A 14633-nucleotide genomic window follows, 5' to 3' on the forward strand; every position below is an offset into this window, starting at 1 on the left:
AATAGGGAAAAAAATTAAAAGTAAACTATTATCCATCAAAATTATTTAAAAAATAAAAATTGAATTTTGCCAAGCCAATTATAGGCAAGGCTAGTACTAGTGCCTATCATTAAGGCTGCCCAGCACTTCCCATTATCAGGCCCTGTCTTCAGTTACTTATAACTTTGCCAAATTAACTATTTGAAGTTTTCCATGCCACATGTCTGCCTCAGGCTGAATATTTTTGAAAGTCTATTCCATTCCTTTGAAAATCCATCCAATCTTGGCCAAATTATAGTCCGGGGGGAGGAATCACAGTTGGCACATGCTGGTTTGAGAATTCTTAGATTTTAGCAACTAAATTCCAGGAAGATTCCATCTGCAATAGGCATGCTCCAGCCTGGAGCAGAGCAGGACCTTCACTGTGATTGCAGCTCTCAACTGTTGCAGGCCATATGCTGGGTCTGAGTCCAGCTCTCGGCACCTGAAGAGATAGCAGGGGAGACCCTCGTTCCTGTGTTCTCCTTGACCCTTCTACCGGGCCCAGGCAGAGTGGAGAAGGAAGCTGCCTGATTAGAATGCAGAGGGGGCAAGAGCCAGATCTGCTGGGGGAGAACAAGGGAGTGAGAGTAGATTGGTACAAGGAACCGGGGGATGGCAGACAGAGTTGCGGGGGAAGACCGAAACTGGCTGAGCAAACAGACTAGGACAGGAGTCACAATGAGAGACTGGGGCTAGGAGTCAGCCAAGGAGACTAGGAGCCGGAGAAGAGGGGAGACATTCTGAAATTGGACAAGGGATCCAGAGAAGGAGAATGGGACTGGAAACCAGTGGGGATGGGGAATGTGGGCTGGTGGGGAAGAGAGCCCCTGGTGACTGGAAGCGGGGTGGAGGAGAGAGAGATTGGATCAAGGAGCCAGGAGGAGGGGAACTGGGACTGGCTGGGCAGCAGGGATTGGGATTAGTAGCCAAGGGTGGGGCAGAGACAGGACTTGGATATGGACAGGCTGGAGGGGACAAGGTAGAAGGGGTCATGGTTGAGGAAATAAGCATTAGAATCTGCGCCCGCTAAAGCCCCCACCCCTCCAGAGCCTGAAACAGAATCCAAGATTCCTGAGTCCACCATTCCTGTGCTGTCAGCAAATAGCTATGAAACCCACTGGCAAAGCCTGTGTCTCATTTCCCTCTAGGATTGGTCCACCTACTACTGGTATCAGTTACTCCCTTAGCTCAAGTGGCAGAGGTCAGAATGGTAGATCTAAAGGTTCCAACGTGATCCATTTTTGCGTCAATATGATCCCACATGATGGAATTTTGTTGGTTTTTTCAAAACCTTCTTTCTCTTTTCTGTGGAAAAAATTGTATGAGATCACGTAGCTAAAGACTGTTTCATAATGCATACTGTACAAGGGAGCCAAATTAAGTTTGCACAAACAAACTTAACTCTGGTATGTTGTGATTTTTGAGTGCTTGACTTTGCAACCTTAATATTGCTCTTTTAACATTGTTTTTGTGTGAAATATTAATATGAATTACATAAACAGACTGAATTTGGTAGGGCGAAAAGAAATCAGACATTTTGAAAAAGCATACTGTCACTGAACAGGCCTGATATTGTCCCAACTGATTTCTTTTCCATTTATTTGCAAAGTCCATTCAATTCTTTATTTTTCAAAAAGTTTCAATGCTCTTTTTTCTAGAAGAAAACAAGTCAGCATTAGTAGCTCTCGTATCTGAGAACAACCCTACAGAAACAATATATGCAACTCCCGCTCTCACAAACCACAAACCAACATTCACTAGCAAGCCAAAAAAAAAAAAAAAAAAATCTGCACAGCATAGAGATCATAGATAACCCTACAACAACAAATCAGAGCAGTTTCACATAATGTAGATGGAAAACAGATGTAGTACGAAGGTAAGATTTGTTTTCAGGTTCCAGAAAAAATGAGAAATAGGGAGAGCACCTGACTACATTCCTTTTAAATCTATGAGGTTTTTTTTAACAAGCAAACTTCTTCCATCTGTGTGCCCCACCATGAAGCCATTTGATTGCTTCTACTCCCTGTACTGAAACCTGAATTCTGTGACCTAAGAAGCCAACTAGTAAATGGTAACAGTGAGGGTAAGAGGAAAGAAAGGAGAATAGAGTATACTACTTTGTTCTACAAATCCACAAATGAACAGATGCATCTCCCACTGAAATTGTCTCCAGAATCTGACGCATGAGCTCTATCACTTTACCTGTAAAAGCTAGTTTGAAAATGGAGTTCATCCTCACACAAATGTCTGTTAGCCAGGACATTCTGCCTTCTCATTATTTCCCTCTGGCAGCAGTAGGTCCTGCTTTGCAGTAAGTAGATGTCCAATACTAATTCACTGAAATTCCACTCATCACAAAGAGCTCATGTTTTGTTCACATGGCCAAAAGACATACAGAAGGCACCAAAGGGTCCCTATCCTCAAATGGCTCTTGCTAACTCACCAAGCCCAATAAGCAATACATTTGGATCTTTCATGTTGGGACCACTTCTTGAAGTAATAACAAAAAACAATACTTTGCGTTTACATAGCACTTTTAATCTGATAACAATGTGTTTCACCATGAGCCTAAGAACCCCACTCTCCTAATTCGCTATCCTGGGCACCAACCACTAAGTCACCTTTGTCTTCCAAAGTAGAAACGTGCTAAATGAAATAGTTAATTCCTGAGACCAGGAATTGAGCAAATGGTATGGCTGTATCAAATTCCTCTTCCCACCACCTCACTGCTTAGGGATGATTAAATGCAGCGTCTGCCATCCTGAGGCTGCTAAGTGAGTGCCTGGAGCAGTTTGCACTCTGCTCAAATGTGCCTGAAAGTCCTCAACGGGGTGGTGCAGAGAATAGGTCTTTCAATGCACTCTCTAGGTTCCTATAGGCCCCACTGATTTTTAAGTTCTTCCTCTAAATGCAATAAACACTCTATAAAATATTCCTACACCTAAGGAAACAAACCAAAGGCCCATATACCCAGCAAGTCGGACCCTACACCAGGAAAGTGAGCTGAAGATTCATTACTAGATTCCTCTTTGGGACGTTCTGTTGGAAAAATGACCTGCTAGGACTCCTATTCTCACTCACACGTGTGCGCGGGTGTACGCACATACACATCCCTCCACTGCCAACATTGTCTCTGCAGCATTTGAAAAAAGTCCTAGGACAAACCAGGGAAAATGAGGAGAGACAAGGAAATGCCACAGGCACAAAAGCAGTGTATATTTCAACGGGGACCGTTTTCAGGACAAAAAGAATACCATGAACATGAGCCCTAGAGACAAGAGAAGTACAAAGGCTTTCAGATAGTCTGTGCACATGGTGAAAGAGACCCCAAACTGAACAGCAGAGAAGAGAGCTTGCCCAGGGGAGATGGAGACGCCGACGCCATACAGCAAAAAGGGTGCGGGTAGGCTAGAGGAGAGCAGTAATATCATCTAGGGAGGGGCGCTTGTGAAGGAACAGGGAGAATTTAAAGCCATTCACCATACAAGAGGGGGGAGAAGAGGTGTTTAAAGGGGGGAAAGAGGGATTTGGCAGCTTACAACTGGGGGGGGGGGGGATCTCACCACACAGTGTAAGAGAAAGTAGAGTTGTCCTAGGACTGAGTCTTCCTTACAGACAGTTCAGACAAAGGAGGTCCATTTTATCTGGTCATTACTGTAAGGGTGGGTTGGGAAAGATAGGAAGAGAGATTGAGGCAAAGGAATGAGATGGGCACACAGAGAGAGGCCTTTAATGAGTCAGAAAGCTGCTCTGATTCAAATACGATATCCATTTAAGGAGCTCTGGAATTGTTTTCAAAAAAAGCAGAGACTGGGTGAGCAACTTCTGGCTGCAGAGGGCTGTGTCTCAGACTGGCGTGGCGCGGGCCTGGATAGGAAAGGGTTATAGAAGGGGGAAGGGAAGGAACAATCTCTGGAAAAAATGAGGCTGCTGCTAGTCCGTTTTAACAGGAACATAAATTAGTCTCAAACCCACAAACCCCACCACCTCTCTGAGTCCTGGACAGAGCGGAGTAAGTCAAGCCCATGCCAAGATAAACGGTGCTAGCTGGAGTCTCAGAGGGGTCCTGGGGGGGGGGGGCATGCTGGCAGAGAATGGAGTGAAGTCACTTCTGATGGTGTCACAAAATGGAGACTAGTAATCCTACAAGGAGATCCAGGACTCACACGAAAAAGAATGCCAGACCCTCAGATGCTACTGCCTATGCTCGCCACAAAATGCAGAGCTGCCACCCCCTACTCCATGACATGTTGAGAGAGAAAAAGGGGCACTGAAGTTCGAAGAAAGCAGCTCTCTTGTGTCTGGCTTTAATTACAGCAAACATCCCCTCCCCCCACCTAGGAACACAAACCATGAGCAAGCAGCAGCCCAGGTGAAAGGCTCCATCCCTCCAAGCTACAGAAGAGGGGGGGAGCAAACAATGGAACGGGTGATTCATTACAAAGGAATACACTCCAGAATTGCCTGCTGCCACATGGGCTTGCCGAACTCCTTAAAGGGACAGCAGCCCCCTTTACTCTTTTCCCAGATGTTCAACACCTTCCCCCTCTCTCAGCCCTGATGGGAAACAGATTCTAAGGAAAACGCCAGCACGGCACAGGGCTGTCCAAGAAAGGGAGGGCTTTGTGTTTCACAGAAGCTAGCAATCTTACCATGCACTGCAGAGAGAAAAGCCCTTTAACATATAATCTTTTCCTCTCCACCCAAGACTTTCCCTTTCATCTGCAATTAGCACATGACATACTGGGCCTGGTTTATACTCATTTTCACTGATTAAGGATTAAGGGAATCAGGGCACATTCTGCTAATGAACTGGAGCTTAAATTCTCATTAGCAATCTTGATTTCCTATTTTAAAAGCATACCAGAATCTCCTGTTTCTACCCATCACTATTTCTAGCCCCGATCTCCTCCCATTTTTGTTTTTTTAAATGGCCCTTCATACATCTAATCTCACTCTCGCACTTCCAGGGAGATTGGGGAGCTTGTTCCCTAAAATATAGCAAACCACACTACACTGTTTTGAGATGTTCCAAAAAGCGGGTGTGCAGCAGATAGTGTGTGTGAATATGACAGCTCTACACAAAGAGACTGCTATAAGTTTAACACAAATCACTTGCTTTTCATACACAAAGGTTCAAAGTCCCACTGGAATAAACAGGGCTTTCACTCACAGGCTTTGAACAGGGTCACTGCAATACACAGAACCTGACAACTCAGTAAGAATAATGTGGGCGAGGATGTTGTTCTGTATGCCAGGTTATTCTAGACCATAAAAAGAAAAGGAGTACTTGTGGCACCTTAGAGACTAATAAATTTATTTGAGCATAAGCTTTCATGAGCTACAGCTCACTTCATCGGACTCAGTGAGCTGTAGCTCACGAAAGCTTATGCTCAAATAAATTTGTTAGTCTCTAAGGTGCCACAAGTACTCCTTTTCTTTTTGCAGATACAGACTAACACGGCTGCTACTCTGAAACCTGTCATTCTAGACCATGTAACTCCCCAAACCTGCAGCAAAGTAACATATAGGGCCAGATTTTAAGCAACCCATGCAGTCTCCCTAAAATATGGCAGTACTTAATGGACAAACTTACCCCACTGTTCCTACATTTCAGTAAATCGATACCAATCATTCAGAGACCCTCAGAGAAAGATGAAGCCTGAGCTTTCAGACCCTTCTGGTTATTTTAATTTGGATTTCTCTCATATCAGAATGTAAACATGCAACTTACACCCAGCAAATGTATCCTTGAAATTACACACACTTAAGACATTGTAATTCAAGGTCAACCAAGACTAGTAATTCATGAGTTTGACATCTTCTCCCACACGCCTGTGAATTAATGGTTCTTTGGGAAAAGCAATAGGCCAGACTTCCCCCATCTGGTTTACTAGGGTGTCCCCAGAACCCGTTGATAGGTTTATAATTTTTCTGTTTAACATTGTATAACAAGAATCCTATCCTTCCAAGCTTCTGCATATCTCTATGCCTACGTTCCGTCTCCGGTTTTCTGGTCATATGCACACACTTACTGTACACACTTGTAATTGGGGGCACACATGCACAACTGTACATACACACACACAATATAGACACAGACTACGTGCACAATAACTACACATAATAAGGACACATCACATACACACAAACATGGTATCCCCTCTCCCCACACATACACGGAGGAACACAGGCTATGTACATACAACTGTACAATAACTCCACATTCTACAGGCACACCACAGCTACACACAACTGGACACTGACTGTTGAGGCACAGTTTTAGGACCATTCAGTACCTACACCGAGGCAGAAAGTCTCAGGAGATCACTGGAAACCCTGGTCTGAATGAAAGGGCACACTGATGGAGATGCCGACTATGACAGCGAAAGCAGAAGAGAGGACTGGGGACTGGGAGCCTTCAAAAATGCCTTAGAGTGGACAGAGACCTTCCTATCTTTTAGCCATTGACAGTCAGTGCAAGGCGAGAGAGAATGAAGGGGTCAAAGCTGGTATCACCACTTCTTGTGGCTGTCCCATACTAAGCCAAATATCTATGAAATGTCCCCTTGCGTTGGGACAGGCACAGTCTCAGCAATGTTCGTAACAAACATGTATCCAGTTAGAGCTAAGGGGAGCAAAGAATGGATGTGTACATGTGAAATTGGAATGTTTTCCAAATAATGCAAAGCTCCAAAGAAAAACGGTATTCACCAACCCCAGATCTGATGAAAAGTTCCCTCCGCTAGACCTCTCCTCCACCCCCACTCCCGTTGGGAATATCCCCCAAAGGTTTCCGGCTCTGCATGGCACTGCAGGGCATTATATAATGTCAAACGGTAAAGGATTCCAGCTCCTGCGATGCCACTTCCTCCCTCCCTCCTCTTCTCCTTACCCTCTCCCTACGGCGGCGACTTGGTGATTCCATGCCAAAAAATCCTAAAACAAGTAGTGGCCTTAAAAGGTGGGCACTGTCTGATTAAATCCCCTCACAGGGTGGGAGAAAGATGATGGCTCCAGACCCTGGGTAAATTCCCTCACAAATGTCAGTTGCCCTCAACACAAGCACGTTCTCCTTCCTAAACTGTAATCCGTCCCATTCCCATTTTTACATCCCTTAAAGAAGGGTCCATCGCTTGGAGGGTAACCAGCAGAGCCACCTGACGACATGGTGGGAGGGGGATGTTTACCTTTCTGCTTGTCAGAAACAAGCCATTAAAATGCAGGTTTAGCCTAGCTTGAAAGAAGATATACATATGCCCGCCCCCCATGCACTCTGCTCTCTAGAGGGCACTAAAAAGCTAAATTAGTTGTTGAAGACAAGGGGCTTCAAATCCCCTGCCCCGTAAATACGCAGAGGACCCCCATCTGCTGGGGCCTGTGCTGCCAACAGAGCCAAAAAATGAATTGCTCTCCACAAGACACCCCAGCCATTGAGTGAAGGAGTTAAATTCCAGCTCCCAAGCCAAAATAGGAGCGGTAAAAGGGAGTGAGGTCCTACTCATGCAAAATCTCCTGTGAACCTGGAAAGCGAAACCCCTCGTTCCATGGCAGTTCTGTGAGAATCCCTCCGTACCTCTGCAGTCCCTCTCCCTCCCTCTCAACATCAAGACAAAGAGGTAGACAAATCCCCACAGGGTCTTTCCTGAGCTGCAGCTGCACAGCACAGGAAACAGGAATCTGCTATGGAGCAGGGGTGGAGGGGGTAGCTACACACACACACATGCAGCTCAATCTGTCCTGCAGCTCAGCACACTAAAAGCTGCTTTTTCCAGCAGGCGAGAGCTCTGCAGGAAGACTCTTAATTCCCCGCTATTCAGAGTTGCAGGGGGAGACAGTAGACAGCAGCAGGGAACACAAACCTTACCTGAGTTACCATTTTCTTTTTCTCCATAAACCAAACCGGAGTAGAGACAAGTGGGAGGAAAAAAACGTTCGAGCCGGATGCGGTAGAACCTCCTTGGCTCTTTGCTTTTCACCCTGCCCTCGTGTGGCTCTTACGAGCTTGTGGGGTTTTCCCTTTCGCCCGTTTTCCTCCCTTTCTTCTCTAGTGTTTCTTCCTTTCTTTTCTCTTCCTCTCTGGCTGCCTCTCCCTCTCTCTCTCTCTCTTCCCCCCCGCCCCCCAAGCTCCCTCCCATATCTCAGCCAGATGGCTGATGGAAGCCCCACCCCCGAATGCCTAAGGTAATTAATCAGAGCAGGGTCCCGCCTCCTCCTCCATCCCCGCCTGGCCTGCTGACACATCCAACTCAGAGACACAGAGAGGCCTTTTGGAGGCTGCGCCTCTGGAAGCTAGTGTGCGCGCTCTGTGTGTGGGGCTGGGGGAAAGAGGGGGGGGGTGTATATGGGCATGTGTGCGCTCAGCTATTGGGCGGGTGCCCATGTAGGCAAGCGGAGATGCACCAGGAAGGTAGGCTAATCACTGAAACAGAACGAGCCTGAGAACTGCACAGGGTGGTTTCCCCCTCAAGTACAGTTTCTCTCACAGTGAAGAGCCCACTGCCCTGAAGGTTACAAATGTTGCAGCTGGCCATATGAAATATTTATTTACAGTCAAGCACAGGCCTACAATGTTGTCTCATATTTCTAATGTGCCTAGAAGATGGTATTTAAGTGGCAAGGATTCCCCACAATAACCAAGGCACAACTGCCAATACACACACTTCCTGAGGTGTGTCCCCTATAAGGCCTGCAGAATCCCCATAAACAAATAGGGTAGAGGTGGCACTGAAAACTATCTGATCCTTAAACAATGGGCACATCTGGAAGAAGAGAGAAAAATCTAGCAGTATGGAAACAAACAGTATCGTACAGAACAAAACAAATCTTTTTTTCCAATATGACAAAATGTGACCCATGAAAGTGAAACTAAAATATTGTATATCATAGAATATCAGGGTAGGAAGGGACCTCAGGAGGTCATCTAGTCCAACCCCCTGCTCAAAGCAGGACAAATCCCCAACTAAATCACTTGTATCCATGCCCACTTGTACCCATGATTTCAAACAGTTCCATGTTAGGCCAGGAACTACCACTTCTATTTTACCAAGCCAACCTGAGTCCTGGATCAAACACAGCTTGGCAACGTGAGATCACGTCTGAAAAGCTATTGTTTGACAGTCTGATACTTTTACACAGACCTCCCATCACAGAAATTAAAGTGACTGGATTCGAGATTACACATGAAACTGGATGCAATGCCAAAGAAAAAGTCTGCATTAATAGTATTTCCTTCATACTATGGACATCACTGAATTATTTCCCAGGCTTCTTCATCTATCTTAGGTGTTTATTTGGCCCCCTTAGCCACAGTAGCTGAGTGCCCCATAATTTTTAACATATTAATCCTTCCAACACCCCATGTGAGATACCATAATCCTCATTTTACAGAAAGGGACCAGAGGCAGAGAGCAATTGATTTGCCCAAGGTCACATAGGGAGTCTGCAGCAAACCAAGAATTGAACCTAGGTCTCCCAAATCCCAGATTAGTGTCAACCACTGAACCATCCTTCCTTATCATCGTACCACTTTCACCTCTCCTCAAGAATAAAACCAACAGGGCACCAAATCCCTTCCAAGCCACCACAGGCACCAACTCCATGGGTGCTCCAGGGCTGGAGCACCCACGTGGAAAAAATGGTGGGTGCTGAGCACACACCAGCAGCCTCCCCATCAGCTCCCTTCCACACCTCCAGCGCCTCCCACCAGCTGGTGGGCCACACTGATCAGCACCTCCCCCCTTCCTCCCACCCGCCGCAAACAGCTGTTTGGCAGCATGGAGGAAGGCTGGGAGGGAGAGGGGAGGAGCAAGGACACGGCGCGCTTGGGGGAGGGGCGGAGTGGGAAGACGCAGGGCAGGGGTGGGGCCTTGGGGGAAGGGGTGGCATGGGGGTGGAAAGTCAGTGCTTGTGCAAGCCACTCCTTCAAACAAAATATCTTATACCCAAGACCCCATGCACTCTGTGGTAAAATGGGAGCAAATTCCACCGAAACAACCTCTAAATCCTGCAACAACATTTGTTCATTCTTTCATCCCCATCCATTCACGTTCATGCTAACACACACAATTATGGCTTACGGTTGGAAAATACTTCTTTCTTTATCCTCCTACACTCTCAGGTGTATAGGGCATCCACCAGCTTCCGCCATTTATTTTGGTCTTCTGCTGGTCTGTTTGGACTTCTGAGTGTCATGGTGATGCATTTGGCTTCTCTCTCTATTGTTCTGCATGTTTCTTTAGATCACTTTTTTCCTCCTTCCAGGCAGTACCTAAATCATCACTTGATGTGGAAGTCATCTCAGTGGCATCCATAAATCATGTCCTAAATATGTCTGTCTATCATCATCATCTTACCACGTTTGATGCTTTAGGTTGGTTTGATCTACTTGAGTTGCTTGCAACATCAGAAATTCTTTTCCATTGCCCTCTGAAGGTCTTCTGCAGGCATTTACTTAGAATGAGTTGATCATCTTATCTTCTCTCTGTTGTAGATTTCCATGACTCTGCTCCATATGGAGGACAGACATGATGCCAGTATTTAAAATTCGTATCAGCGCCCATTATGCTACTTTTCCAAATCTTTTCAAGTTTATGAAAGTTGTTTGCTGCTTTTGAGATATGTTGATATATAACTTTGGGTCACCATCATTGTACATCTCACTCCCTAGATAAGGCAGTCATTTTACCTCTTCTAGTGTCTCTCAGTCTATTCTGAGGGCTGCTTTTGGGACACTAATAGCTATTATATATATTGTGTGTACATACACACAATCTTCCAGTTGATAAACAAACCAACCTGTTTTGCTATGCCTACCAAAAGCTGGGTCTTCTCTTCCATTAAGCAATGTGTTGAACTAAGCAGGACACTATCATCAGCAAAATGAGGTAATCCAATTGTGCTTTATCACTTGTCTATAAAATTCTTCATTTGCCTTCTGTTGTTACTTTCCTCATGACATAGTCAATGACTAGTGCAAACAGCGTTAACAAAATACACCCTTGCTTTATTCCAGGTGTCACTGCAAACCACTGACTAATGTTACCATCTCTGACTGTACATTCGGCATCATCATATAGATAACTGATTATTCCAATTATTTTTGCTGGTGTTCCCTAATATGCCATAATTCTTCAGACACTGAAGAATTGAAGTGTACACTGTCAAAGGCCTTCTGGAAATCTATAAAATTGATCTTAAGAGGTGCTTGCTGCTCCACACTTAGTTTTATAATATGCCTGAAAACAATATGGTCTGTAGATGATCTCAATGGTCTAAAACCTGCTTGTTCCTCTATAAATTGGAGATCTATTTGTTCCTTGAAACATTGAAGGATGATGTGGCATGTGATTTTTCCCAGGCATTGAAAGTAATGTGATTCCTGTCCAGATATTGCCATTAGGTAGATCACCCTTCTATGGCAATTTTACTCTGAGGCCTCTCTTCCCCTGAACTGGGGTCTTTTCTTCATTCCATATTCTAGCCAAAACCACAAGACTGGAGGGTTGTTTCATCACTTGCTTTAAACATCTCTCTTCCAGTATTGTGATCTGTCTTCTCCAGCTGCTTTCCCATTTTTGAGTTTACTTATGACTTTTCTAATGTCTTCCATTTTAATATCACCTAAATCAATATCAAGCTCCAGTGGTAAATCTTCATCACATATTTCTAGTAGTTCGCTTGGTCTTCATCTGTTTAAAACAACCTGAAAATATTGTGACTATCTTTTCCTTTGTTGTTCTTCTGTACTAAGAGTCTACCTATTTGCGTCTTTCATAGGGCCTCCAGTATTGCTAAATTTTCCTGTTAGCTGTTTGATTGTCTTATACAAGGTAATACGGCCACCTCTTTGGCTAGTATCTTCAGCCTCTCAATATTTTCTATCAGTACATGCCCTGTATCCCTCCTGGCTCTCCTTTCTGTCTCTCATCTAGAATTCTGTATTCTTGCTATTTTACTCCCGGGGGAATTCTGCAACAAAAAATTAAAAATTCTGTGCACAATATTTTAAAATTCTGCATATTGTGTCAAAAACAACACAATATAATCACACCAGTTTCAATTATTTTTGGTCATTTATTTCAAAATACCTGTCAGCAAATATCTGTAACAATACAGACAACAAAAAAAGATTCAGGAACTGTTTATTGACAAATAGATTCCTTACGCGTATTAATACAGAACTCTGAGTAATAATTCATTTAAACTACAATATAGAACCATATTTCCCACACCCCTCAGAAGCAGTGCAAAGGCTTGGGGGAGTCAGGGGTAATGGAGGAGCTGAAGGAGAGGGAAGTAAATTGCTGGGAAGGAGCCTGGGTGTGAACTTGGAGAGATGTTAGGTATGGGTGGGGAAAAGTATGGAACAGAATTTTGGTGGCAGGGAGGGATTATTAGGGAGCTTCCCCCATGCAGATCCTGGCTGACTCCTAGCCTCTCCCATTCAGTCAGGCACATCTGCCCCTGTTCCCATGTATTCCTGCACCCCCATGTGTCCTTGGACCCCCTGTTCACATGTGTCCCTCCTCCTCCACTCAGACACCCACTCCCCCCATCCCCACGTATCTGTGTCCCCACTCAGCCACTCCCCTGTCCCCATGTGTCTCTGTACCCCCACTTAGCCACCCCATCCCTATTAGCTCTGCACCCTCTCCCCCATCACCATGTGGCCCTGTACCTCCCTCCCCTCTGTGGCCCTGTGCCTCCACTCCCATTCAGGCCCTGCCCCAGTCTGTCCTCTCCCACTAGCCCTTATGAGCCCCTGTCTGACCATCATCCCCAGCACCGCACGCTGTCTGCCTCCCCACAGCCCCTGTCTCCCGACCTGACCTGACAGGTGCTGCGAAGAAGACCGGCTCTCTCTCTTCCCTAGCTGGCCGGGAGTTGCTGCTTTGTTCTATCACCACAGCACCTTCTGGTAGGCAAAAGGCGGAACTGCAGAAGTTATTTTCTGCTGGGAGCTGCTGCTGTTCTTGTGCCACAGCGCCCTCCGGTGGTCACAAGATGGACCTACAGCAACATTTCAGCAGAAGCTTTTTTCTGCACAAAAAATTAAAGATATGTACAGCTCATTAATTATGCACACACGCAGTAGCACAGAATTCCCCCAGGAGCACTATTTCCTTGTCTCTGCACATATCTTAGCATGCGTGTGTTTTTGCTTTGTATTACTTTTCTTTTCCACTGCTGCCCATGTAGCATTGCTAATCCATTCTTCACCTTTAGATTTCATTGTCACTAGAGTTATCTTTGCACTTTCTAGATAGCACAAACTGAAGTTTTCCCACAGAGTATCAATTACTTCGTTTTCATCAGTTGATTCCATTAGAACACTGAACCTGTTCTTCACCTCAAGCTTAAAGGCACTTGTTGCATTTGAATCTTTTAACTGTGCACTGTTGATGCATGGTCTTCTTTTAACTTTCTTCATCCTCTAAATTGATCTTCAATTTAGCAATATAAAGTAACTACATTGACCAAAGAGCTGCAAAACTTTCCTAAAATGCAGAAATGATCTATCTGGTTCTTTGTAGCACCATCTGGGGAGTTCCATGTCACTCCACGGATTTCTTTATGAGGAAATATTGTTCCATCTACCACTAGTTATTCACACTGTAGATTTCCATTAATCGTTCACCATTTTGGTTCATGTCCAAACCCCTGCTGCACTTGCCCATAACTTTATTCAACCCATCATTGTTGCTTCCAGCCTTTGCAGAAAAATCACCCATAGATAGTCACTACCATATCATGTTTATCATGGGAAATACTTATTGGAGTAAATGTCATCTATAATTATTTGAGGGGATTTTGCTTTTGTCACTGTTATTTCCTATATGTGGCCTGGCTTCATTCCCCTGACCTTGGCTCATACAATGCTATCCTGGAGCCCAAATTCAGAACCATCTTCAAGTTTACCAGTGAAAGCGGGCACGGGGGGGGGGGGAGGGGGAGGGGGGAGAATATCTGTAAACTGACCTGTCTCCTTGGCTTTCTAGGTTGCTGCTGCTGCACTGTTCTTCAAGCTGCCTAGCTCACCAGCCTACACTACTTCTGGGTGCTCTGGCTTCCTCACCATCTACTGCTTGCTTGAGTGGAACAGTGCCTGAAGCATGCACTGTAATCCAATTACCTCCCTCTCAGAAATAAAGTTGGAGAGCAAGAGGCAGTTGTTGGCAGGCACAACCTGGCAGGGCAGGGAGGCAGAAAACAAAATGTCAGGTGGGGTAGTTGCAGGAAAATGGTGAATTCTATGACATCTTGGAAAAGAGCCAAACTCCATAGCTGCGGAACTCTTGAGTCTCAGGGCCCTGACTGAGGTGAATAGGGCAGTTCACGCCTCTCAAAGCTATTGTTTCAGGATGTCTGCAGACTCAAGCATAGCACATTACACTGGTTTATATTTTGTTTGGATTTCCAAAGTTCTCTCTGAAACTGTAAAGGCTAGAAACAGACTTTCTTTAAAAGAAAGCTCAGATTGTGAAGCACAACTTTGGCAGTTATCTCTAACCAGACAATTTTAACTAAAATTAGAAACTCAGCCTCAGAATTTAACATTTCAGTATTCAAATATTCCCCAAGTTCTCCACCTCAGGCAGAAGCTTGAGAGA

The 14633-nt window shown here is 45.1% G+C and overlaps 1 protein-coding gene across 9 annotated transcripts in view; it reads right to left on the reverse strand.

The window, feature by feature from the left end:
- Positions 1-14633, reverse strand: part of RBFOX2 (RNA binding fox-1 homolog 2) — a 257476-nt gene that overhangs the window by 107523 nt on the left and 135320 nt on the right. Inside the window, exon 1 of one of the 9 annotated variants that reach the window (XM_073325062.2) lies at positions 7889-8141. The exons of the other annotated variants lie outside the window; for them this stretch is intronic. Within the exon in view, the coding sequence (XP_073181163.1) occupies positions 7889-7915 (27 nt within the window). The 5' untranslated portion in view covers positions 7916-8141. Of the gene's footprint in view, positions 1-7888; positions 8142-14633 lie in introns of those variants that run through there. 9 annotated transcript variants of the gene reach the window in all.

Source organism: Lepidochelys kempii, chromosome 1 (assembly GCF_965140285.1).
Source record: "Lepidochelys kempii isolate rLepKem1 chromosome 1, rLepKem1.hap1, whole genome shotgun sequence".
Classification (NCBI taxonomy): Eukaryota; Metazoa; Chordata; order Testudines; family Cheloniidae; genus Lepidochelys; species Lepidochelys kempii.